Source organism: Pygocentrus nattereri, chromosome 9 (assembly GCF_015220715.1).
Source record: "Pygocentrus nattereri isolate fPygNat1 chromosome 9, fPygNat1.pri, whole genome shotgun sequence".
In the NCBI taxonomy this organism is placed as follows: Eukaryota; Metazoa; Chordata; class Actinopteri; order Characiformes; family Serrasalmidae; genus Pygocentrus; species Pygocentrus nattereri.
Genome location: NC_051219.1, coordinates 5,392,491 through 5,419,558, shown reverse-complemented (window position 1 = coordinate 5,419,558; position 27,068 = coordinate 5,392,491). Strand labels below are relative to the sequence as shown.

The following is a 27,068-nucleotide window of genomic DNA, read 5'->3' as shown; positions in this document are numbered from 1 at the left end:
CTTCACATATTATTATATTGTAATAACACAGTCTATCTTTGAAGATTCCTTGTGGATCTGAGGCTTGGTTTTATGCCATCTGTGTTCAGCCTACCTACATTCTCTCTTTTGGAGTTGAGCTGCAATAGCATTCCTCCAGTGTTCTTTCTTTTCTTGGTGTGACATGGTTTTAACAGTAACTGGTTCAATTTCGACCATAACACTGACAGTTTTTGAGTTGAAGCTATTCAGCAGAATAGGTCCATATTTCAAAGCAATACAGTAATGATCTGACAAAGCAACATCCTTAACAATGGCTGATATGTTGTGACCCATTGAGATAACCACATCCAGTGTGTCACCATGGCAGTATGTGATCCCACTCACATGCTGAAAGTCCACATGTATGTTAAACATACACCAGCAATATGTTGATATCTGTTCATATAAAAGATAGGATATCTGTAAATTCACCAATAAAATTAGCATTGTTCTTCAGAGGCCTGTAGACATTTCCAAGCAGTTTTCTTGGTTACTTAAAGGATGTGAAGTCACAAAAAGATGCTTGCTTGCACTTGAAAGTCATTATGTAGAGCTATACCTCTACCATTCCTGCCAGCACAGGAGACATTTAGAAAGTTAAAGTTTGGTGGAGCTCAGTATGATTTCAACATTCATTTAACCAAAGCGTAAAAGCAAGCCAATTGGTCTTAATACAGTTACTGTCATGCCTCGTACGCAGTATGAATCAGATTGCATTTCCCAGACTCCTTCACTAGAGCACCTGACAGCCAAACTTCCCATTGACTCAGAGTCCGAGTCGAACTGCACTACCCACAATCCCAACGGGGATCTTATGACTCCTGACTCTGTTAGACCAACCAATCAGCACTCACAATCACCCGATTACTGACTTGATTCACCTGTGTATGTTTGTCACATGTTCTAGGTAGGTAAAATATAAGCCCGGGCGTTAGAACTAGTCATTGCGAAGTATTGCTTCTCTTGAACTTACTGAATGGTTTCTCTGATTGTCCATCCATCCATCCATCCATCCATCCATCATCTTCCGCTTCTCCGGGGTTCGGGTCACGGGGGCAGCATCCTGAGCAATGAGGCCCAGACCTCCCTTTCCCCAGCCACTTCCACTAGCTCTCCAAGGGGGATTCCGAGGCGCTCCCAGGCCAGCTGGGCAATATAGTCACGCCAGCGTGTCCTGGGTCTGCCCCGGGGTCTTCCTTACCCAAGATAGCAGTAGATTCCATCAAGCCTCCAATGTGTGCGTTAGCCCAGCTCACCAATCTATACCATAAAAGTTTAAGGATGTGCTCAGATGTGAGCTTAAGGTATTCCCTGTGTTTGTCAACTCCCCCCGTTTTCCAGACAATGGCTCTGCTTATCTGACCAGATGAACCACATGTGTGGTGTGCTAATCCCAGGGTCTACTACTATCAGCTTCGAGGTATTACCTGTTATCTGACGTCCTTGTGTATTCCACCATTAGTCAGCACACAGCCTTATGTGCTGACTCTTAGCTCTTAGAATTGGACAATATGACCATTAAGCTTCCAATGCTAAACATAAGCTTTCTTTAATAAATCTTAAAAGAGTAATATGAACAATAATAAGGCTAATAATTCCACACCAGCTAGTGAAAATAGCTTAATGTCTATGACAAATCAGTGAGATTCTTACTGAAAGAAATCAGTTAAAAGCTTGTAAGTTTCTAATCTTAAAATAGGCGCAATTCTGTCAGACTCTGGGTCATTTTATGAGACTTGCTAGCCAGCTAGATTAGCAGTTAGCTTGTTCTATCACAGAAGTTAGCAAACGTTGACAAACCCGTTAGGTCAGCAGTTAACTTGTCTTCCACGGATATAAGTCGAGCTTGCACTGTCACGAGTGCTGCCACTTACTTTTACACACATAATTAACCAGCATAGGTTTGAATTTGGTGACTTCTGGTAAATCAAGAAATACAACATGCTGGAAAATCTAAAATCTGTGAAAAATAAAAGCTCATTTTAAAATCCGGTGCTCCAGTTTTAATGGGCACTTCATGTCAAGTCAGCATACTAAGTCACTGCACAGGCATTGCGTGTTTGCCTGTAGGCCACAACACTCAGCTTCAAATTTCAGGGTGGAAAATCTGCCTCCACACAAACAAAGGAAGCAACTCAGGAAACCCCTCCCACACACTATATACAGCGTCTGAGCTCTGGGCCACGAAACTGTGAGTGACTTGCCGTCCTCTTTTATGGCCTCAGAACAGATTTTTATTATTTATTTATTTTTCTCTGTCGCTCTCTCTCTGTGCGCATGCGCGGGTGTGAGCAGTGGCGCGAGTGGAGTGTGGTGGGAGTGAGTGCGTGTAGTTGGCGTTCTGCCAAGTTTCTTTTCTGTTAGGTCGTAAGTTTCGTTGTGATTCTGATGTTGGTTGTGTGTGTGTGTGTGTGTGTGTGTGTGTGTGTGTGTGTGGAGGGTCTGTTGCCGGTGCTTTCGCCGGGAGTATGGCGTCTCCAAGCAGCGTGTATGAGAGCCTGACTCGCAGGCATGGGGTGAAGGTGGTGTGCAGGGCGGGTGTAGAGGAGCTGCCTGGCTGCAGGCAAGGGGTGAAGGTGGTGTGCAGGGCGAGTGTAGAGGAGCTGCCTGGCTGCAGGCGCGGGGTGAAGGTGGTGTGCAGGGCGAGTGTAGAGGAGTGCTGCCTGTCCCACTGTGGGCGTGGACAGGATGGTTTTCTTGGACAGGCTTAGTGTTTTAATCTCCAACTGTGATTTTACTGACTTTCTAGTCCTGGGTGGGGATTTTAACTGCACAGCAGACGTCCTGGATAGGAACCACCTAGAACCACACACTGCTTCCCGCAGATGCCTGTGTGAGGATTTTACATGGTAACAAAATACAGTACACATGGGCACACTGTAGGGATAATGCCCGGCCGTTGGCCAGACTTGATCGGTTTTACAGTTTTAGACATCATTTGTCTGTTTTTACGCAGTGTTTTATTTCTCCTGTTGGTTTTCCGATCATTGTATGGGTCTGTGTACTGTTAAAAAACGAAACGTTAAGCCTCAGAGTGCATACTGGCATTTTAATACTGCACTTTTAGATGATGTTAATTTTAAAGAGTCCTTTACTTTTTTTGGGATGTTTTTAAGTCACAGAAAACATCTTTTAATTCATCACAGCAGTGGTGGGACGTAGCAAAGGTACAAATTAAAGTGTTTTGCCAGCAGTACACTTTCAATGTCACTAGGGACATAATCCGATCTCTAAAAGCCCTGGAGATCGAAATAGTGGCACTCCAGTGTTCGGGGGAGGCCACAGGACATCAGGAGCATATTACAGCTCTTAAAAGAAAAAAGGCTGCGTTAGCTGACCTACTGGGCATTACAGCACAGGGGGCGCTGGTCCGTTCACGTTTCCGGAATGTGACGGAACTGGATGCTCCTTCAAAGTTCTTCTTTGGTCTGGAGCGTAAAAACGGACAGAAAAGGTTTATGCATGCTGTGCGGTCTGAATCAGGGGGTCTCGTTTCTGAGCCTTCTGAAATTCGCCAGCAGACAGTCGGCTTCTTCTCTAAGCTGTTTGAGAGTGAGTGGGCCAGTTGCCGGGATGTGGAGGAGAGGTTCTTCCCACTGCAGGCCAGAATCACGCAGCAGTCTGCCACCCTGCTTGATGCTGAGCTCTCCTTGGAAGAGCTGCACGAGGCCCTACAGGGTATGGAAAATGGCCGGGCACCAGGGATTGATGGTCTCCCTGTGGAATTTTACAAGGCATTTTGGTCTGTATTGGGTCGGGAAGTGCTCCGGGTCAGTGTACAGGAAGAAAAGCTTCCTCTTAGCTATAGGAGAGCTGTCCTGACCCTGCTGCCAAAAAAAGGAGACCTGACGGTGCTGAAGAACGGGCGCCCTGTGGCATTACTGTGCACAGACTGCAAGCTGCTCTCAAAAGCGTTAGCCTCCAGACGGGAAGGTGATGGAGCAGGTGGTGCATCGTGACCAGACGTACTGTGTGCCTGGTAGGTCTATCTTTGATAATGTTTACTTAATTCGGGATGTTTTGGACGTCTCCAGGCTATTGGGTTTGAGGACTGGTCTTATTTTCTTAGACCAGGAAAAGGCATTTCACCGGGTTGAGCATGGATATCTGTGGAAAGTTCTGGCGAACTTTGGCTTCAACCCAGGTTTTATAGCCATGATCAAGGTTTTGTCCAGTGACATTGAGAGTGTACTCAAAGTTAATGGTGGTTTGTTTGCTCCTTTTAAAGTCCACAGAGGCATCAGACAGGGCTGTGCTCTCTCTGGCATGTTGTACTCGCAATCAATCGAGCCTCTCCTGTGCCAACTGAGAGAGAAGATCTCTGGCCTTGGTGCACCAAACTGTAGCCAACATGTCTGTGTTTCAGCCTATGCAGACGATCTCGTGGTTTTAACCATCTCACAGAGGGGTGTGGACATTTTAGTGGATGTTTTAAATGATTTTAGGAATCTCTCGTCTGCTAAAGTGAACTGGAATAAAAGTGAGGCTGTTCTAGTGGGGGATTGGACTGGTGGGGAACCTACACTGCCTGGATTGAGGACGGGTGGGTTTAAATATCTGGGAGTGTATTTGGGGGACAGCAAGCATGTAAAGCAAAACTGGGAGGGTGCAGTTGAGAAAGTGAAGGGACGACTCAGTAGATGGAATTGGCTAGTGCCTCAGCTGTCTTATCGGGGATGGGTTCTTGTTGTTAATAACCTGGTTGCTTCCTTTTTATGGCACAAATTGGCTTGTGTAGATCCCCCACCAAATCTTCTAGCTGACCTGCAGGCACTGCTGGTGGACTTTTTTTGGGACCAATTGCACTGGTTACCACAGGCCGTCCTCTATCTACCTAAAGAAGAAGGAGGACAAGGGCTGGTTCACTTAGCCAGCAGGACTGCTGCCTTTTGCCTCCAGTTCTTTCAGAGACTCCTTAGTGGCCCTAAAGACTTGGTGTGGAGAGAAGTGGCATGCAGGATTTTACGCACTGTGGGGCGAATGGGACTGGACAGAGCTCTGTTTTTTATGAATGCTAAAACGCTGGATGTTGATGGCCTGTCTGTGTTTTATCATGGACTGGAGTTTTTTTAGCATGTCTGTAATGAGCAGCACCTCATTACACTGGCTTCTGGAGGAACCTGTTATTCATGGGTCTCAGTTGGACGTCTCAAGAAAAACGTCTCCCGCACTCTTGTTTCTTTACCCTCCGTCATCTAGTGGACGTTGCAGGACCTGGTCTGGACCATGTAGAGGACCTGGCGGTGCGCTTGGCGGTGAGGTCCTTGCGTTTAGTGGCCAAACTTCTGCAGTGTTGCAGGTCAGTGCTGTCCTCTGAGGAACGAGGACTGATAAAGGACTATGGTGAAGGAGTGCTCAGCCTTGATGAGGATGACCCCTTCCCCAAGGTTACCATTGTTCCTGACCTGCAGGGGTGTCAGGGCCCCCTCCTGGACCATGCAGAAGAGCTGAGAATGGACCTGAGTTCAGTCGCTGGCGAGCTGCTTTACTCGGCCTGTGTGAAGGTTTTTAATAGGAAGAGACTGGAGAACAGGACCGACACGCCGTGGCGAGATGCTCTGGGTCTCGCTGACGAGGTGAAGCCACAGTGGAGAGCACTGTATAAACCACCGTTAACTAAACGAGTGGCAGATCTACAGTGGAGGGTTTTACATGGAATTGTTTCTGTTAACTCGTTTATTTCTGTTTTAAATCCAGAGGTCACTCCAGGATGCCCTTTTTGTTTTGAGAGGGAAAGTGTTTCACGCTTTTATGCACTGTTTTAGGCTACGTCCCCATTTTGATGTTTTAAAGACGGTGTTTCTGTCTTTTATTTCATGTCGCGCGGTCAGCCGACTCCGACGCAGTACGGACTTTCTCTAGGCTGGTCAGATCAGGGATTCTGATTGATTTTAACTACTATAAGTGTCTATCTGACCTGGAGACGTTTAGAGTGGTGTGGTGCTGCGGAGAGGCAGTGTGCTCGGTTTTAGATGGTGAACTTTGCTTTGCACCTGATTTTATTTAACACAAACTTGAACTGCACTTTTTTTGTATTTATTTCTTTTATTTATTCATCAACCTGTTTGCTTTTATTGCTGATTTGAGGGCTGAATTGGCCTGAAGTCGCTTTTACACACTTTAATGAGACGTGCTTACAATAAAGTGTTGTTAAAAGTCAAAAAGTCTCTCTCTCTCTCTCTCTCTCTCTCTCTCTCTCTCTCTCTCTCTCTCTCTCTCTCTCTCTCTCTCTCCCCTCCCCTCCTGGCTTTTCTGTATAAAGCTGTGAGCGCCTGTTCTCTCCTGCATTCCTCTCAGAATGGAGTCTGTGCTGAGGTATTTGGACTGGACGTCAGTGGGCTTGGCCCTGCTGGTTGGTCTACTCACTCTCCTTCTGCTGGAGATCTTCAGGTTGAGCTCCTCCAGGAGCCGCAACCCCCCCGGGCCCAAACCGCTGCCCTTTGTTGGTAACCTGCTTCAGCTCATGAAGGATCCAATGGCTCTTGTCCGATCGGTCAGTTTCATTTGTTTGACAGTATGTACACGTGCTGGAGTAGCTATTAACCCCTAAACTGCTCATTATTCAGGTATTAACCCTTAGAGGTCACTACTCACACCTGTTATAACAAAAGCGTATTTTGTAATAACTAAACAGTTTTAGAGACGAATGGAGACATTCTGTCGTTTCTGTGTGTTCAGTCCATTTGTGTTTGTAAGTAGAAGAGTCATTAATTAGACACTATAGGCCATTATTTTGATGTAATAACTCAATATTTAAAGAAAATATTTAATGGTTTTGACATGGTAACACAGCATGTTGAGAAAGCAGGTTATAGAATACTATTACAATATATTTTCTGCTCCACTTGGCAGGAAAAGGCTTTTTCAGATACAAGGCGTTACTTTTCAGTTTGTGCTAAAAACAATAATGCATTTGTACTTGAATATGATTACAAACATAAAATGTGAGACTATCTAGAAAACCACCTGTCAGTCAAGTTGGACTTTCTTATCTAGACATGTTTACACGTGTTTTAAAGTTTGCATTCCCTCGTCACGTGTTACACTGGAATGCAGCCAGATACCCCACCTATGCAGCCTCCTGCTTTTGTCTGCTAGTGTAGAGAGAGCAGAAAACACAGCTATTTTATGTTAGTTTTTCAAGCACTTTCTCCTCTGCTGTTGAATATAATCCAACTGATCAGAGTAGGTTCATCACCCATTTGCTAAAGACATTAGGAGGAGCAATCAGTGCACTTCATCAGTATAAGATGCATGATCTGATCTGGTGAGCTGAACTTACACCATGCAAAATTCTTAGGCCACGTCTTGCTCAAATTTGATCACATTATGATCAAATTTTGATTACATTATGGGTTGGTTAATGAACAAACTTGAAACCAGGCTGGTCTCAGACAGCTACACTTCTGCATCCTAACACTGCAGGTACAGTAAACATTTTGCTTTCCTTCCAGACGCAGAAATATGGCAAGATGTGCACCATATATATGGGCAGGAAGCCAATGATCATGCTGAATAACATGCAGATTGTGAAGGAAGCTTTCGTTCAGAATGGAGCCGTGTTTTCTGGGAGGCCGTTCGTTCCATTACTGGACTGGATCACCCACGGGTATGGTCAGTAACATATGCCTCAAATTTTTGGCTGCACTTTGACATGTATCTTATGGACAGCTAACTAACCCTGCTTCTATCATGTCTACTGCCATTCTGTCCTACCATTTATCTCCACCTTTATCTCCTCTCTCAGGTATCGTGATGGTCACTTATGGTCATGCTTGGAAACAGCAGCGCCGCTTTGCCCTGCACACCCTGCGCAACTTTGGCCTGGGGAAGAAAACTATAGAGGAGCGCGTGGCCGAAGAGGCGAAGTACCTCATCAGTGAGATGCTCAAGCAGGAAGGTAGCTGATAAGTAGCTGCACCTGCGTTCACTAGTTTTGTGATTGAGTGAATCAGTGCAGATCAACTGATGGCGGTCCGCTGAACTCACACTACCTCTTTTAGGTCAACCGTAGCACATGTTACGGCAGACAGTACGAGGACAACTCTTGTAAATATTCATGTTCAGGTGTTTCAGCCACACCCATTGTTACCTGGGGTATAAAATCAAGCACATGGTCATAGCCATGCAATCTCATTAGACAAAAATTGACATCACAATACATCGTAATGAAGATACTGACTTTTTACAAAGACACCTTTGTCTGAAGTCATCTAGGGGCAACAGCTCAGCTATAAAGTGATAGATCATACAAGATTTCAGGGCAGGCCCACTGAATGCTGAAGTGTATATCTTATAAAATGGTTAACATTTGTTGCCTCACTCATTGTTTGTTGCCTCACTCATTGTCATCAGGGTTCCAAACTATATATAGAAGGAACATAAGCACAATAACTGTGTGTTGAGAGCTTCATGAAATGGGTTTTCATGGCCAAGCAGCTGCACACAAGCCTAAGATCATTATGCAAAAGGGTTGGCTGGAGTGGTGTAAAGCACATTACAGTTCAGGGTAATGTCAATACTGCAGCTTTCAAAGATGTTTTAGACAAGTCTTTATCACTGTTGTTGGATTAAAACCTCGTATCTCCAAAACTTTAACATCACAAGAGAAAAAGGGTACTTTACTTTTAATATAAATCAATGGAACCAGACTTTTTTCCATTTCTTTTGGGCCATTCATCATTAATTTGACACAATATAAAGACCAACAGGTATTTTCAAATTATGTCAAAAACTGACAGCAACGATATTTTCAAATATGTGGCAACAGTTTGATTAAAGGGACATTATGTAATTCTCACAGCAATAGTTTGAAATGGGTACTGCCGTCTAAATAATAAAAAAAAAAAATAGTGTTGTCGGCCCGTGTCCCCTCCTCCCTAGACTCATAGCTTACATGGGCTGCCATGCTTTGGTGACACTAAATTTAGATAGAAAATAGCGAATGATGACGAGTGCTACAATGTAAGTTGATCTGCTAATATATTCATTTGCAATGTTTTATTGTTTGCAAATTATAAACTGGTGAAAAATTCATTCTTTTAGCTGGTGAAAAATCTGCTAAGTTTGGCTTAACTTGCGTGAACCTCACTGCATACCGGTCCAGGAGAAAATAAGCCAACTCAACATTCGTCTTAAAGTCTTTCTGGCTCTAAGCTGTCTCTGTCTTTCAAATTCATCACCAATATTTATTCACGTTTTACTATGTCTCTGGTCATGGAGCTTTTTCTAGAAGATATTTTTAGATTAGAAGGTTGGGTAGAGTCTAATGATTTTCCTGTGGATCCAGTTTGCTTGCTTGCTTGCTTGTATGACTGTAGCATGCTGTGTTTGCCTGCCAGGTTGATTCATATCTAGAAACCTGAGGTGTCGAAACAGTACTTAGAAATTGGAAGCTGGCAAGATCACAGGCCAAAACACAGACTTTCTGCTCATAGTACACATTGGCTGCAGCACTGTTGTCAAAGAAGCCAGTATTTCAACAAGGTATGTTTCCATAATCTTTAATGAGATCCCATGATGCAAAAGAGGGGGTCAACTCCATATTAATGCCCATGGTTTTGAAATGGGATAACCAACAAGCTCATTCAATAAGTTTAATGGTTAGGCAGCCATATGTACCATATACATCAATTTATCTTGTCTGACTTTGTTTAATTGTGTCACACTTTAAGATGTTTGAAACAAGGTGAGCTAAGGTACCTCTTTATTTTTTTAAGGGAAGGCTTTTTACCCCATCCACCTCATTATGAATGCAGCCGCCAACATCATCTGCTCCGTTGTCTTTGGAGACCGCTTTGAGTACGACAACAAGCGCTTTGCTAAGCTCCTGGAAATTCTGAATGAAAACATTCGGCTTGCCGGATCACCTGTAGGACAGGTAATGACCAGCAGAATCATGATGATCATTGCCAATAAGAGTCAAGACATGTCATTGTTTGTAGAGAATGTAGAGAAAACACTAGAGAACAAAACACTACAGTGCCTAGAAGAAGTATATGCTAAAGGGTATTTTACAGGCCCAGATTCTACTCCACACCTGGAATAAAGAAATAAAATAACCATTTACAATAGAATTCAATCCCAAATAAGTCTTCTGTCCAGATAGCTATAAAATAAATGAACAAATTCACTAGGAACCATGTCACTGCAGTAAAAGCTAATATATTTGATTTAGCTCAACTTTCAATAGCATTACAATGATAATCTTTCTGGGAATTGTTGGAAAGTATAAACTGCAAACATCATTTGGTCTGACATGGTCTTTTTCTCTCCTGCAGATCTTCAACCTGGTCCCTTTCATAAAGCACTTTCCAGGGCCACACCAGAAGATATTACAAAATGCCAACTCCTTATTCTGGTTTATTCGTGAGGCTGTGGAGGAACACAGGAAGACTCTGGACCCAGAAAACCTCAGAGACTTCATTGATGCCTACCTGTTGGAGATGACCAAGGTGAGCAGTGAGCCAGGAGACCACACACTTTACACCAGAGGTCCCCAACACTTCTCCTGGGGATCTACTTTCCAGTAGAGTTTAGTTCCAACTTGGATTTAATCGGATCCATCCATTCAAGGACTCCATTTGCTGGAGCAGGTGTGGCAGATTGTGGTGTGAATTTAAACTTTGAATGCATTAAGCACATCTCTTTAACTTTTGTTTACTCTACCAGCTCTTTCAGTGGCTGTTCCCTGAATCAACTGCTCGTTTACAGTGCTGACAATTGCACAGAACTTGTGAATGTTTCAAAAAATGGAAGTTTAACTAGTTTGCCAGGTTATCCATACTTTTCATCGCTTCAAGCTCTCAACCTTCTGGTTTTCAACATGCCAGAAAGGGCAAACTGTTGTTAAACTAATGCTAAAATTTACGTAGGATATGTCTGGCTTATAAGATTTAAACTTTTAATGTTCAGCCTTCTGTTTATGTCTACTCTTTCAAAAGCTAACAAGTTTCTCTAAAAATACTCAGAGGTAGGGTTTTAGAGGAAGTACGCGTTAATGAATTAATTGAAAACTGCAATATATGAAGTAAAAGTTTGTTAAATGCATGTCTAACATGCTTCAAATATCAGTGTTTAAACTACAGCTGTATGGTATTGAACTCACTGTGAGAAAGTGATTTGTTAGCTTGACACTAACATTGCATTGCAATTCCCATAGAGACTGAATCCCATAGCTGGCTTGAATTGGAATTTTCTAACACAGAAAAATGATACGTGAAAGTTTCCACGTTAGTGTCTACTATAGATTGGCATATGTGACAAAATATGTTACTCCCTTGAATATTCTTTGCTTTATTATATGTTGGTACAGGTTGTTCTAGGTAGTATAGCATGCTATTAGATTTCTGTATCATATTTCATACACAAAGACAACTATTGTGCTTTAAATAATTACCAGGAAAAAAATAGTATTCTTAGTCTTTTCCAGCCCTCGAAGTGAGGAACATCACACAGAGTTACTGCACTAGACTGTGTATTGAATTGTATAACAAGATCTCCAATATTTCAATGAATCTTTTGTCTTTTGGATAACACTGTTAGCAATGTCAATGAAAAAACATTCGAATGCTCACTGTTAGGGAAACAATGTAAAGCTGATGCTACTGAAAGTTTTGATCTATTATTGCAATATTATTACAATAGTATTACATTAGCAGTACAATAAGCCGTCTGATGCAGTATCATCTGCTAGAACTCAACACGTTTTCCCATAACTCAACACAGGATGGGTATATCACTGTAAAACATGTTTAAAGAACATTAAGAACATAGTGCCTCTCTTTTTGTCCCGAGTAGCACGAGGCAAAGGAGGACTCTACGTTCCACAAGGACAACATGATCGTGTCCACTGCTGACCTTTTCCTTGCTGGGACAGACACCACAGCGGCCACTCTCAGATGGGGCCTGATTTACATGATGGAGCACCCAGACATACAAGGTAGAGAATAAGGCCTTATTTTCTTTGTAGTAAGTAGGAAAGTAAGTGAACTTAGAGTCGGAAGTAGCACATTTAACACAATGGCATTGTAATAATGTACGGCATCCCTACACATTACCATCTAAGTAACCTGTGTGTGCATACTTACCTGTTGTAATGGGGCACTGTTCATACTTACCTGTGGGGTTCTAAAAGAGTACCTATGGGTTAGCTCTGCTTATACTTACCTGGGTGAGTTCATCCTCTGTAGAAGGGGAGGGGGCTGGTGGACCTACATGAACGGGGAAAATGTGCATTATTAATTGTGCTGGTGTTATAATGTACTGCTGAGGTTTTATTGGACATTGGGAATATGTTTGATTTTACCTTTGCCCATTGTTTATTGTACTTTTTGTGTATATACTGGTCATGTAACTTACCTGTTATCAAACATGGTATGTTCAGGGGAGGTGCTTAGCATATAAATACCTACCTGATATGGAGGTTGGGGGAGAGGTTGGATGGCTGACACTGAGCTAGACTGTGGTAGACAGTCTATCCATTGTTTGTGACTTTCATGACTTTGTAGTCATTTAGTCTTAGTCCTCTGATGAGAGGCTATTTGTTTTTTTTGTTTGTTTATTATTTCTTTGTCTTGCGCGCTTGTAAATACTTGCACCGTTGTGGTGGAAATAAATTCACACTCTAAAGGATCCTCTACTTTCCTGCATTTTTTACATTCTGCTCATCCCGTGCCCAAGGCTAATCGCCCAACTCTACCCATAAAGTGTATTTTGTGGATACCGATCCGGTAGACATGGCACGCACTTTATCACAAATGGTGGCAGTGATTTTTTTTCTTTTAAACCCACGAGGGTGTGAATGGCAGTGAGTTGGTGACCTGTATCGGTTGTAAGGAGGCAATGGCTCCCAAGAAACCTCCAGTCACTCACACGCAGCCGGACACCGGCGCTGAGGAAGAGGAAGAACCGTCCTCAGCACAGGGACTAGACCGGAGTGCGGGGGAGATCGCTAACCTTCAGCGAATGCTCCAACACTTCATGGATATTCAGCAGCGGAAAGACGACGAGTGGCGGAGAGAAGCTTCGAGGCAGGATCAGAGGTGGCGCTCGCTACAACACCAGTTTGGGCTTCTACAGGAGGAAGTCGGAGGGGCATGCCGCAGGATCGGGAGGAGCAGCAAACATCAACTACTACAACAGCAGCAGCGCGAACTAGGATATACAGACCCGTTGCGGTAGCGGAGTCGGTGAGTGGGACAGAGGGAGAGCACGCTAGGAATGCGCCGGTGGTGTGGCCGAGGCTCCCGCAGCTTAAGGATACGGATGATATTGAACACTATTTTGTAATGTTCGAGCGGCTAGCACTAGCAGCTAGGTGGCCGAGATCGGACTGGGCTTTCCAGCTTGTCCCTTTGCTTGAGGGAAAAGCTAGGGCGGCGTATGTCGCTATGGACACTGCGGACATTTATGACTTTGACTCTGTTAAAGACGCTATTTTAAAGAAGTTTGAGATCAATCCGGAGACCTACAGGCAGCGTTTCCGAACAGATAGAGTGTTGAGAGGCAAAACGCCTAAAGAACTTTACACACGATTGTCTGGATTATACGACAGATGGATGCGTCCAGCTGGCAAATCAAAGGAGGAGATCGGGCAAACAGTTGTCCTAGAGCAGTTCCTGAACGTGATCAATCCAGAATTACGGAGCTGGATCATGGAACGCAGCCCAACTTCACCTGCGCAGGCGGTCGACATGGCCGAGGCTTTCGTCTCAGCGCGGCGAGCAGAGAGGGACTTTCATCTCGGGAAGCCAGACTCCACAAATCATTCCAGTAAGTCTACGAGGCGTGATTTTTGCAGTGGTGTGACTCAAAATAGGTCTAACGCACAGTGGCGCAATAGCTCTAAAAGCCCTACTGAAACGCTTAAAATAAGATGTTTTAGCTGTAATCAAATGGGGCATAAGAGTAGCAAATGCCAGAACCCACCTACTAGCTCTAACCAGCTTTGTTACTTACCTAGGACTGACAACCCATTGATTTCCACTGATAGTTGTGAGGAAACCACAATACCAGTTAAAATAGGGGGCAAACAGTTCAGAGCTCTACTTGATACCAGGGCGAGTCAGACTTTGGTTACACAGGCATGTCTCGAGCACCTTCAGTACAGTCTGATAGGACAGCTAAAAGTCAGGTGTATTCACGGGGATGAGCAGGTGTACCCGACTACTGACATTACTATTTCTATCAGAGGCCAATCTTGCCTGGTTAATGTTGGTGTGGTTCCACACGCTCCATACGCTGTAGTATTGGGCAGGGATATCCCGGTTTTAATCGATCTGCTAAACAAAGAACAGACGAGTTCAGCTGAAGTTATGGTGGTTACTAGGCACCAGGCTAAGAGTGCAGCTAGGGACGCAGCCAAACTGTTCAGCGAACTGCCGTATGCACTAGACGCTGGGCGGAAAAAATCTAAGATTGAAAGGAGGAAACAGAAAGTGAAAGGAACCAGAGTGTGTGAGGAATTAGAGCACCCGGCCATAGAGGTTAGCTTACCCTCCAACTTTGAGCAACTGCAGAGAGATGACAATACACTGAAGCCTCTTTATGCTAAGAGCGTTCCATACACAGATAGCGGCGAGGAAGGTTGCCATGTAGCGATTAATGACAATAAATTGTACAGAGTCTTAGAGCAGGGGGAACAACTCGTACTTCCACTAGGACTCCGTGAGGAAGTCCTGAGGCTGGGTCATTCAGATCCCTGGGCTGGCCATTTTGGCCAAGCAAAGACATTCAGCCGTGTAGCATTGTGATGGTGCAGTGTATGCCCATCACTGAAATTAATAGGAATATTGTATGTACCTACCTTGATGTCCTGTGTAGAAGGGGATGAGGGCAAATGGGAGGTAAAGTGGACCGAGGCTTCTTGTCCCTGTTGGGCGGATCCACCTTCAGGGAAGGAAAGGGGCCTCAGTGTCCTAAAGTGAAAAACCTGCAAAGGAATGAATTAGTTAACTAAGGAATACTTACCGGTAATATGTATATATTAGTCACGACTAGTCAGTAGATGTGTATATATGGGTGTGTATATATGTTTATGTGTGAATGTAGATTAGAGCCCTGGGACATCGTCCCTTAAAGCAAATTATTAGTTTAGTCGGGGCGGGGCTTCGACAATAAGAACGCTCGATGTTCTTTCAACAGGGGGTTTTCTCAGCTACCTGTGGGAGGAGAGGTTTAATCCCGGTACGAGGCTGTTAGCTGCTTGTAACAGTTTGGGAATAACCTGTGGTGAGGATTAGCCTTGCGGCGAAATCTCAAGTTTATCTTTTGTTTTATTTCTGTTTAATTCAGTTTTTCTTTTGTTTTGAGTCTAATAAAATAAGTACGTGTGCACTTGGACTTGGAGTCTCGCCTCCTCGTATCCACACCCACGCCCATAGCGCCAATTTGGCCGTGCGTAAATCCCGGTGCCTCTTCTTTTGGAGGTTGCACCGTTACAAATGGTGGCAGCAGTGTAAGAAGTACGGAGCAGCGTGCAAGGCTTGCGGACGCCCAGCGCCTGACGCATCGGGTGCCCCTGCAGTTAGACCAGCACAGCGATAGGGTACTGTGGGAAAAAGGGGGCGATGGCGCCCAAGAAGCAGGTGCCGATGACAGAGACGGAGCAACAAAGCGACTTACCTTCTACCTCCGACGGGACGTCCGGCCCGAGGTCTGCGAGCGTCGAGGAACTGTGCAAAATGCTCAGCGGCTTCATGCAAGAGCAGCGACAGAAGGACGAGCTGCAACGTAAAGAGGCCGAGAGGCAAGAACAGCGGTGGCGCGCTATGCAGCACCAGTTTGGCTTGCTGCAGCAGCAAGTTAGCACGACGCGGTGGCAGGAAAGGTCGGAACGCGGAGCCGAGGGTGAAGTAGCCGGTGAGAATGTTGCAGCGACGGAGAGAGCGAGCTCAACGCGGATTCTCCGGATGGCGTCAGCGGCCGAGGAAACGGCATATGCGCAACTCGGGCCGCCCGTCACAGCCTGGCCGACACCTAGACTCCCCATGTTAAAAGACTCGGACAATGTTGAGCATTTTTTGACTGTGTTTGAAAGGCTGGCAACGGCCGCTGGATGGCCTGAGCAGCTGTGGGCCATACATTTAGTACCATTGCTGGATGGGAAGGCACGTTCAGCCTATGTTGCCATGGAGCCGAGAGACGCGTTGGACTATGCATGTGTTAAAAACGCTATCCTTCAGAAATTTGAGATCAGTCCTGAGACATATCGCCTGCGATTTCGTAATGATGTAGTGGGCGAAGATGAATCACCACGAGAACTCTACGTCCGTATCAAAGGTCTCTATGAAAAATGGATGCTGCCGAATACCAAGACCAAAGAACAAATAGGAGAAACCATCATTTTGGAACAGTTTTTGAAAGTTGTCAACCCCGACCTAAGGAGCTGGATACTGGAAAGGGGTCCGTCGTCCGCGGCCGAAGCAGCCAAAATGGCGGAGGCCTACGTCACGGCAAGGCGCGCGGAGGGACCGTTCCAGCTCGGCGGAGGCAACAGCGAAGGCAGGCGTTTCAAAGAGACCGGTGAGTCAAAGTGGGCGGTTCGAAGTGGTTTTAAGCCTAAAATTTCCAAGCCCTTTAGTAGGGGACACCAGAGTTTTAAAACGGCTGAAAGTACTGCTGGGAGCTTAGACAAACCAGGCACATCGCGCGTTTTTAAATGCTTTAACTGTAACGAACCCGGTCACAAAGCTAGTGTGTGTCCTAGGCTCGCTAGAGGCACCAGTCAGCTAGGTATTAGCCCCGGAATTAGCGATAATGTGTCTTTGGTTGAGAAGCCTACAGAAATGACAGTCAATGTTAAGATAGCAGGGAAAAAGCTGAAAGCGTTGGTAGACACGGGAGCCAGCCAGACACTCGTTCTAAACAACTGCTTGCCGGATGACATGTTAAAATTAGCGGGTAGACTGAAAGTAAAGTGCGTGCACGGGGATGAGGTAGTCTATCCTACAGCAGAGGTAAACATGGAAATACAAGGGCAAACTTACCTGCTAACGGTTGGGGTAATGCAGAATTCTCCGTATAAGGTTATACTGGGTCGCGACGTGCCAGTGCTGATAGATTTGCTGACGGACAGGCAGAATGAATCAGAAGTTTTAGTCGCAACCAGACAAAGAGCTAAAAGTGCTGAGGAGGGTAACAGAAGGACCCTGAGTGAGTTGCCATTTAGCGATGTGGTTAAAGCTAAAAAGTCTAAGCGAGAGCGGAGACAAGCTAAGGTGCGCGGCACCAAAATTACGGAGCCTGTAGCGGTAGCAGACCTCGGCTCTGGCCTGACGAACCCTAGCCTTGCGGAGCTGCAGAAGAACGATACAACCTTACAGTCATTATTTCTCAAAGCAGTGCAGGGTACACTCGACAGAGGGAGTTTGTTTGTCATCAGAGATCAGATTTTGTATAGGCAGAAAGGGGAGCAGGAGCAGCTAGTAGTGCCGAAAGATCTTAGAGCAGAGGTTTTAAAAATGGGACATTCTGAACAGTGGGCGGGCCATATGGGGAAAGCCAAAACGTTAAGCCGCATTTTGGCGAGGTTTTATTGGCCTGGGCTTCACTTAGATGTCGTAAGTTATTGCCGCTCGTGCCCACAATGTCAGTTAACGGCCCCATCGAATAAATCAGACAGAGCCCCTTTAATTAATCTGCCAATAGTAGATGAACCTTTTACGCGAATAGCGATGGACATTGTAGGCCCCTTGCCCCGTAGCCGTTCGGGTAATAGGTATATCCTCACTTTGTGTGATTACGCAACCCGGTATCCAGAAGCGTTTGCTTTACGTAACGTAAAGACCAGGCAGGTGGTTAACGCTCTTATCCAGCTGATCTCACGGGTAGGAATACCCCGAGAAATTCTAACTGATCAGGGCACTAACTTCACATCAAAGCAGCTTAAAGATGTTTTTAGCTTGTTGGGCATTAAGGGCTTGAAAACCACTCCGTACCATCCGCAAACTGACGGTCTCGTGGAACGATTTAACAAGACGTTGAAGGTGATGTTGAGGCGTTTTGTGAACGAGACTGGATCTGATTGGGACACGTGGTTGCCGTATGTCCTGTTCGCCTACCGGGAGGTGCCCCAGGCATCAGTTGGATTTTCTCCGTTCCAGTTACTTTACGGGAGGGAAGTACGGGGCCCATTGGATGTCCTGAAAGAGACTTGGGAAGGACAGAGCCCCGGTTTACAACTGAACGTCCTTTCCCATGTGCTCAAGATGAGAGAGAGGCTTGCACAAGCAACACAGATAGCACATGAGAACCTTGAGCAAGCGCAACGTCAGCAGAAGAGCTGGTATGACAAGTCAGCGAGGAAACGGGCACTGACACCAGGTGATAAGGCGCTGGTGTTGCTACCGACGTCTGACACAAGTCTTCTGGCAAAATGGCACGGGCCCTACGAAGTGCTAAGAAGGGTGAATGAGACCACCTATGAACTGTTACGTCCTGAATGTAAGAAAACCGAGCAGTCTTTTCACATAAACATGTTGCGGCAGTGGCAAGAACGAGATAAAGACTCCACGGAACACCTGTGGGTGCAAGCAGTTGGAGAGGAGGAGGAATGTGAGGAGCAGTACTTTCCATCCAATACCACCCAATCAGAGGTTTTACAACTGGGACACCTTACACCAGCGCAAGTGGAGGAGCTCAAGGGCGTAATACCAGCAGGTCTGTTTAGCCGAGAGCCAGGTCGGACTACAATGATTGAGCATTCCATCCGTCTGCTGAAAGACGAGCCGATCAGACAAACGAGTTTCCGAGTGCCAGCTAGGCTGATTCCAGACTTCAAGGTTGAAGTGGAACAAATGCTTTCTGCAGGAATCATAGAGCCATCAACAAGTCAATGGTGTAGTCCTGTGGTGTTGGTTCCAAAAAAGAACGGTGAACTGCGCTTTTGTGTGGATTTTTCAAGGTTGAACGCGGTGTCTGTCTTCGACCCATACCCCATGCCAAGGACCGACGAAATCATCGAGAGGTTGGGAAAAGCTGTATTTTTATCCACTCTTGACTTGTGTAAGGGTTACTGGCAAGTGCCACTCAGCCCGGAGGCAAAGGAATTGACCGCGTTCAGGGCGCCGAATGGTTTATTCCATTTTACGGCCATGCCGTTCGGTCTCCATGGAGCGGCAGCGACATTCCAACGGCTGATGGACAGAGTGCTGCATGAGACGGAACAGTACGCGGCCGCTTATCTGGATGATGTGGTGGTCTTCAGTGAAACCTGGGAGGACCACCTACAGCACATGGAAGAAGTGCTAAAGCGGATTCGCGGGGCTGGCTTGACAGTGAACTCTTCAAAATGTCACTTGGCCAAGGGATCTGTCTCCTACCTGGGATATGTTTTGGGGGGAGGAGTTATCCGGCCGCAAGTGGATAAGGTAGAGGCCATTAGGAATAGTCCGATACCTACTACAAAAAAACGGGTGAGGTCGTTTTTAGGATTGGCTGGTTGGTATCGTCGTTTTATTCCTAACTTTTCAAGCCGTGCGGCCCCATTGACTGAATTGACCCGTAATGACAAGCCGCAAAGAGTCAAATGGACGGAGGAGTGCGATAAGGCTTTTAAGGACCTTAAAGACTCTTTGTGTTCTGACCCGATTTTAGTAAGCCCTGATTTTAGCCAACCCTTTACTGTGCAGACTGATGCGTCGGGAAATGGACTGGGGGCGGTTTTGCTCCAAGGCGAGGAAAAAGACCGTAAACCCATTCTATATATTAGCAGGAAGCTTTTTCCGAGGGAGCGTAACTATTCCACAGTAGAGAAGGAGGCTCTGGCAGTCAAGTGGGCTTTAGACTCTTTGAAGTATTATTTGATGGGTCATGATTTTGTGTTAGAGACTGATCATCGGGCGCTGCAGTGGATGCGGCAGATGCGGAACTCTAATGCCAGGATCACTCGCTGGTATTTGTCCTTGCAACCCTTTCGGTTTCAGGTTCGCTACCGCAAGGGACAGGACAATGTGACAGCGGACTACCTCTCACGTCACGAGGACAGTGACTGACGTAAGGGGGGGGGTGTGTGATGGTGCAGTGTATGCCCATCACTGAAATTAATAGGAATATTGTATGTACCTACCTTGATGTCCTGTGTAGAAGGGGATGAGGGCAAATGGGAGGTAAAGTGGACCGAGGCTTCTTGTCCCTGTTGGGCGGATCCACCTTCAGGGAAGGAAAGGGGCCTCAGTGTCCTAAAGTGAAAAACCTGCAAAGGAATGAATTAGTTAACTAAGGAATACTTACCGGTAATATGTATATATTAGTCACGACTAGTCAGTAGATGTGTATATATGGGTGTGTATATATGTTTATGTGTGAATGTAGATTAGAGCCCTGGGACATCGTCCCTTAAAGCAAATTATTAGTTTAGTCGGGGCGGGGCTTCGACAATAAGAACGCTCGATGTTCTTTCAACAGGGGGTTTTCTCAGCTACCTGTGGGAGGAGAGGTTTAATCCCGGTACGAGGCTGTTAGCTGCTTGTAACAGTTTGGGAATAACCTGTGGTGAGGATTAGCCTTGCGGCGAAATCTCAAGTTTATCTTTTGTTTTATTTCTGTTTAATTCAGTTTTTCTTTTGTTTTGAGTCTAATAAAATAAGTACGTGTGCACTTGGACTTGGAGTCTCGCCTCCTCGTATCCACACCCACGCCCATAGCGCCAATTTGGCCGTGCGTAAATCCCGGTGCCTCTTCTTTTGGAGGTTGCACCGTTACAAGCATACTGATTTTACTGGCTTTTTTGTTTTGCAGAAATTGCCCAGAGTGTCAGCTCACTTCAGTGCAAAAAAAATCAGACAGGGTACCGATGGTTAATATGCCTATTATTGACATCCCTTTTTCTCGCATCGCTATGGATGTAGTGGGGCCGCTACCGAGAACTAAAAATGGCAATCGTTTCATTTTAGTTATAGTGGACTATGCCACAAGGTACCCGGAGGCGTTTGCACTTAAAAAGGTTAAGACCTGTCAAACAGTTAATGCCCTTATCCAGCTTATCTCGAGGGTAGGCGTACCAAGAGAGATCTTAACTGATCAGGGCACTAACTTTACCTCGAAGCAGATCAAACAGGTGTACAACTTATTAGGCATTAGGGCTATACATACCACTGCTTGGCACCCTCAGACTGATGGATTGACTGAACGTTTTAACAAAACCCTGAAACAGACTCTGTGCAAGCTCACCAACAGCAATGGGACGGATTGGGACACGTGGCTGCCCTACGTTCTGTTTGGCTATCGAGAGGTTCCGCAAGCTTCGACTGGCTTTTCCCCATTTGAGCTGCTTTACGGACGGCAGGTGAGAGGCCCTCTGGACGTCCTAAAGGAAGCCTGGGAGGGGGAGAACAGAGAGCAGAAGCTGAACATTTTATCCTTTGTTTTAGAAACAAGAGAGAAGCTCGCTGAGCTGACGGAGGCAGTCCGCGCTAACATGGAGCAGGCGCAGACACTACAGAAGCACTGGTATGACAAGGCAGCGAGACACAGGACGCTACAGATTGGACAAAAGGCGCTTGTTCTCCTTCCTACCAGTGACACTGGGCTTTTGGCCAAATGGCAGGGTCCCTATGTAGTGAACAGGCAGATTGGTGACACTACATATGAGCTGCATACCCCAGACCGAAAAAAGAAGTTTATGCGGTTCCATATTAACATGCTGCAGCCCTGGAACGAACCCGAGTTTGCGAGCTCTGATCAGCTGTGGATTAGAGCTGTGGAAGACGAGCAGGAAATGCCGGAACAGTACTTCCCCACAGAACGAAACGAGGCAGTTCTCCCAGCGATTTCTCACTTGGAGGAGCCAAAGCTGAGGGAGTTACTTCAAGTAATTCCTGCAGGGCTCTTCTCAGAGGAACCGGGACGGACAGCGGTGATTCAGCACGACATCAGGCTCACTAAAGAGGAGCCAATTCGTCAGACCACCTGCCAGGTACCAGCGCGGCTAGTCCCTCAACTGCAGAAGGAGGTGGAGGAGATGCTGCGAACGGGCGTCATTGAGCCTTCAGACAGCGACTGGTGTAGCCCTGTCGTTCTTGTCCCAAAGAAGGACGGTGGACTTCGTTTTTGTGTGGACTTTTCGAAGTTGAATGCTGTGTCAGCGTTCGATCCATATCCAATGCCATGAGCAGATGAACTGATTGAGCGCTTGGGTAAGGCCAAGGTTCTCTCAACACTTGATCTGTGTAAAGGATACTGGCAGGTGTCACTTGGCCCGTCTTCTAGGAAGGTGACTGCTTTCCGTACTCCATCTGGGCTGTACCATTTTCGGACTATGCCGTTTGGATTGCACGGGGCAGCTGCGACCTTTCAAAGGCTGATGGACAAAGTTCTCCGAGGCACTGAAGGCTTTGCAGCGGCATACATAGACGATGTCGTCGTCTTCAGTTCGACGTGGGAGGAACACCTGAGGCATCTGGACATTGTTCTGGGTAAGATCGTCGAGGCTGGCCTCACAGCAAACCCAAGTAAGTGTCATCTTGCTCGTGCAGAGGTCTCCTACCTAGGTTACGTCCTGGGTGGTGGTCACGTGCGACCTCAGGTGGACAAGGTAGCAGCTGTGAGAGTGACACCGCAGCCTACTACAAAGCGGAGAGTGCGCTCTTTTCTGGGTTTAGTTGGTTGGTGCCGCAGGTACATCCCCAACTTTGCGGAGAGAGCCTGACAAAAAAGGACATGCCACAGAGGGTCAGGTGGACGGAGAATTGTGATAATGCTTTTATGGACCTTAAAAATGCACTGTGTGACGATCCAGTTTTAGCTAGCCCTGACTTTGATAAGCCTTTCGTCATTCAGACAGATGCGTCAGGACTTGGGTTGGGGGCTGTGTTGTTACAGGGTGAGGGGGAGGATCGTAAGCCTGTCCTGTACATTAGTAGGAAACTGTTCCCAAGGGAGGTAAAGTACTCCACGATCGAGAAGGAGGCTCTTGCCATCAACTGGGCCCTTGACTCCCTAAGGTACTATCTTCTTGAAAATGACTTTGTTTTAGAAACTGATCATAGGGCTCTCCAATGGATTAGGAGGATGAAAGACTCTAATGCCAGAATGACCAGGTGGTATCTGTCTCTTCAGCCCTTCCGTTTTGATATTGTTTACAGGAGAGGTTCCCAGAATGTGACAGCAGATTTTTTATCTCGTTATTGGGATGGTATGGACCTTGTCGAGGGGGGTGTGTAATGATGTACGGCATCGCTACACATTACCATCTAAGTAACCTGTGTGTGCATACTTACCTGTTGTAATGGGGCACTGTTCATACTTACCTGTGGGGTTCTAAAAGAGTACCTATGGGTTCAATCGTGCCAATTAATTTGTGTTCATGCTCAAATAGAGAGACAAAATCTGTGTGAAAAAGTAAAGAAGCATGAATGACTTGTTGCCTGGCCTGAACAGAGAGAAAAGACTTGATTGTAGAGGTTTCGCTGAGCTGGAAAAAATGCTAAGAACAGAATTGATTTGCTGATCCAGTCTGAGATCTAAGATAACTCCAAGATTTTCAACTCTGGGCTCAACATATTTTGACAGTGAGCCAGGGCATTTAGATTATAGGGGGGCATAAAGAAGAATTCCAGATTTTTGTTTGTTTAATTGGAGAAAGTTACTGGCCATTGAAGTCTTTATATCATGATGACTTACAGAATGTAGGTCATTTGGTTTTAAAGGCTAGTGGAGTTGGGTGTCATCAGCATAGCAATGGGATGAAATGTTCCAAACATTACTTCCTAGAGGGAGCACAAATAATGGATTATTAAATCTTTCATTTTGTTGTTTTTGTGTGTCTGGTTGATCAGAGCGCTGTCACGAAGAGATTGTTCAGGTGTTGGGATTCGACCGCTCTCCCTGCATGGATGACCGCGCACAGCTCCCATACACTTACGCCACTGTCAGTGAGATCCAGCGCTGCGCTAACATTGCTCCGCTTGGCGGGATACACCAAACCACACAGCCAACAGAGCTACAGGGATACCACCTGCCCGCGGTAATGATGGAGGGATGGAAGAATATCTGATTCAGTGGATGAAAAGCTGAATGGATGGAAATATAAATGGTTGAAAGTTGGAATGGATGGAAGTATGAATGAATTGATGTATGAATGGCTGCAATAATGGATGAATGGAAGTATGGATGGATGGAAGTATGGATGGATGGAAGTATGGATGGATGGAAGTATGGATGGATGGAAGTTTGGATGGATGGAAGTTTGGGTGGATGGAAGTTTGGATGGATGGAAGTATGGATGAATGGAAATGTGAATGAATGGAAGTATGGATGGATGGAAGTATGGATGGATGGAAATGTGAATGAATGGAAGTTTGGGTGGATGGAAGTTTGGGTGGATGGAAGTTTGGATGGATGGAAGTTTGGATGGATGGAAGTATGGATGAATGGAAATGTGAATGAATGGAAGTTTGGATGGATGGAAGTATGGATGAATGGAAATGTGAATGAATGGAAGTTTGGGTGGATGGAAGTTTGGATGAATGGAAGTATGAATGAATGGAAGTTTGGATGGATGGAAGTATGGATGAATCAAATGCTAAATTAAAGAAAGACTAAAAGGATGAAAAAGCAAAATGCATAGAAGTATGGAAAGATGAAATGCTGAACAAATAAAAATATAAAGAGATGAATTTACAAAAAGGCTGAAAGAAAGACTAAACTGAGAAAAGTATGAATGGAAGGATGTTTCAATGGATGAAAAGCTGTGTGGATGTAAGCAACTACTGATGGAAGGTCAAACAGATATGAAAATGAACTTTTTGGAGTATGGAGGGATGAAAGGCTGAATGGGGGGAGGGCTGAATGAATGGAAGGTGGAATGTTACCAGTTACCAGTGCTGATCACAGAACTGGTTTATTCATTATGGAACATCTTCAATCATTAACGCTCTGTTGCACAAAAACTCATTTTCCTCACTTTACAATGACATTATACCTAATTAAAGACAACGATAGGGTAAACGATGAATGGAGGAGTTTGAGTAAGTCAATAAAAAACCATGTACTTGGTCATTCTCTCTCTTAGTGGATAAACCTCTTTTTTTAGGGTTCAGTATCAATTTTTTTATGAGAATTTGCAGAAATATATTTGTTTCCTAGAAGCAACATTGTTCTACAGTGGAATGGATTTAGCCAGTCACAAGCCAGGTCTCACCACTTCAGGCAACACGCCTCTATATCATTTCTTTCTATTGTTGCGCAATGTTGCCTCAAGGCAGCACACTCCAAAAAGACCTCTGTGCACCTTTTTTGGTCCAAGAAAATAAATAAAGCATCATTTTATGGGAAAAAAGTGAACTGATTTTTAAATTGCTCTCATAATGCATGAAGTAGAGGCTTAGCTCTGTTCTATGTGCCTCCTACTGGTCACAGGATTATCTTGATTATAACTAACAGCATCATTTATGTGTGTTGTTATTTGTTTCTTTTTCCTATGGCAGGGAACAGAGATCCTTTCAAACTTCACGGCCATCATGACTGACCAAGAGCACTGGAAGCACCCGAACACGTTCAACCCAGAGAACTTTCTGGATGAGAAAGGACAGTTCTGCAAAAACGACTGCTTTCTGCCGTTCTCTCTGGGTGAGTCTGCAGCGTCTACAGCAAAGCCAGTAAATTACAGTGAAAACATAAAAGACACATATGGGACACATGTATGTCCAAATGCCCAGACAAGCTGTAAAAAGTGTGTGATTACATGTGTGCTGCAGGTCCGAGGGTGTGTCTGGGTGAGTCTCTAGCAAAGACCGAGCTCTTCATCTTCTTCACCTCTCTGATCCAGCGGCTGAAGTTCTCGTGGCCTCCTGGAGCTCCGCCCCCAAACATGGACGGAGTTATGGGAATGGTCCGCTCTCCGTTCCCCTTCCATACAATCTGCCACAGCAGAGAGACCACCCACTGAGTCATGTTCAACCTTAAAACGATGAACACACAGCATTTTTATATATTTAGTGGGTACATTATTTCAGATCTAACTTCACTCAGTAGGAGCACATTACCAAGCTCTCACTTCACTGGACTAACTGCATATATAGGTATAATAAGTGATTTTCCAATAGTGATATGTGTGGTGCTGTAAAGTGTTTGGTGAGCCAATGTTATCTACACTACTCAAGCTAACACTAGAGCTTACCTGGATCAGTGCACGGAATTACTTAGAGCTGAAAACACATTTTGGATTTTTAACTGACTTGAAGTTTAGACTAAAATCATTTTGCTGTTACTGACACTATACATCATTTATGTTTATTCTAATAAAATCAATATTTAAACATTCCATTTTGTGATCTTTTGTCACTCTCCAGGGGAACTGTGTAATCATACAAAAAGGGTGGAAGAACATTTGTAGTTTGGGTTGTGCTTTGGACCCCTTCCCCAACTGGATGAATCTGATGATTGCGACTGTGATAAAAGAGTTTTCGGTCCCACCTTATATTAAGTGTCTCTAATAACTGTAGTTACATGTGAACAACATATACAACAACAATGTAACTACTAATGATTTAGTCACCGTTACAGACGGACGACAGATGTAGAGATTATGTAATTACACATATGTATTACCTTCAGTTTGGCCTCATGTCATTACACACGTGTGTCTTAATAGCTGTAACAGCCTATTCTCTCTTGTAATTACACAAGGGTAATAACAAATATAATTACATTTGTAATCAGACTGGAACAGTAGTGACTTTTAGAAGTTTTTTTTTCCCCACAGTAAAAGGAAGTATTGACTTACATTAATGTTACTTACATTGTTTCTGCTAGCTTTCCTAACATTGAGCTAGCATTTCTGTTGTTAGTGCTGTGACACTATAACTCGTTTCGGCTTTAACCCAGTCTGTAATGTAACAGAACAGCAGACGCCCCCTTATATTAACATGTAACTATATGACATTTAATTAAAGGTATAGAATTTTACCCAAAGCAATGTTTATAGTACCCCTGCATTATTACACAATACCTGCATAACAACTACACATGAACTGCCCAATTATTTTAAAGTGTAACTTTAACACTGCACTACAGCAAAGTTCCTGTGTAGTTGTTACATAGGTGCA

General features: G+C 45.0%; 1 protein-coding gene across 3 annotated transcripts; it reads left to right on the top strand.

The window, feature by feature from the left end:
- The first annotated feature begins 3,910 nt into the window (after nucleotides 1-3,910).
- LOC108440009 (cytochrome P450 2J2-like) lies at nucleotides 3,911-26,284 on the top strand. 3 transcript variants are annotated; one of them, XM_017718696.2, is made up of 10 exons: nucleotides 3,911-4,000; nucleotides 6,284-6,514; nucleotides 7,476-7,635; nucleotides 7,769-7,921; nucleotides 9,741-9,901; nucleotides 10,302-10,475; nucleotides 11,821-11,962; nucleotides 23,799-23,986; nucleotides 25,449-25,590; nucleotides 25,719-25,909. In XM_017718696.2, exons 2-10 carry the CDS (start codon nucleotides 6,320-6,322, stop codon nucleotides 25,907-25,909), a joined length of 1,506 nt encoding a protein of 501 aa, XP_017574185.1. In that variant the 5' UTR covers nucleotides 3,911-4,000; nucleotides 6,284-6,319. The 3 variants fall into 3 exon arrangements, with proteins under 3 accessions (XP_017574185.1, XP_017574186.1, XP_017574187.1); XM_017718697.2 differs by lacking the exon at nucleotides 3,911-4,000 and having other exon boundaries at nucleotides 6,320-6,514; nucleotides 25,719-26,284; XM_017718698.2 differs by lacking the exon at nucleotides 3,911-4,000 and having other exon boundaries at nucleotides 6,377-6,514; nucleotides 7,476-7,630; nucleotides 25,719-26,284.
- Nucleotides 26,285-27,068: the final 784 nt, after the last annotated feature.

What these genes read in the sequence shown, in the direction of transcription:
- LOC108440009 (XM_017718697.2), top strand. Translation starts at nt 6,320, where the DNA reads ATGGAGTCTGTGCTGAGGTATTTGGACTGGACGTCAGTGGGCTTGGCC. An exon ending in CTGGATCACCCACGGGTATG is followed by an intron (nt 7,636 to 7,768) that starts GTCAGTAACATA and finishes CTCCTCTCTCAG; the next exon opens with GTATCGTGATGGTCACTTAT. An exon ending in TGAGATGCTCAAGCAGGAAG is followed by an intron (nt 7,922 to 9,740) that starts GTAGCTGATAAG and finishes TATTTTTTTAAG; the next exon opens with GGAAGGCTTTTTACCCCATC.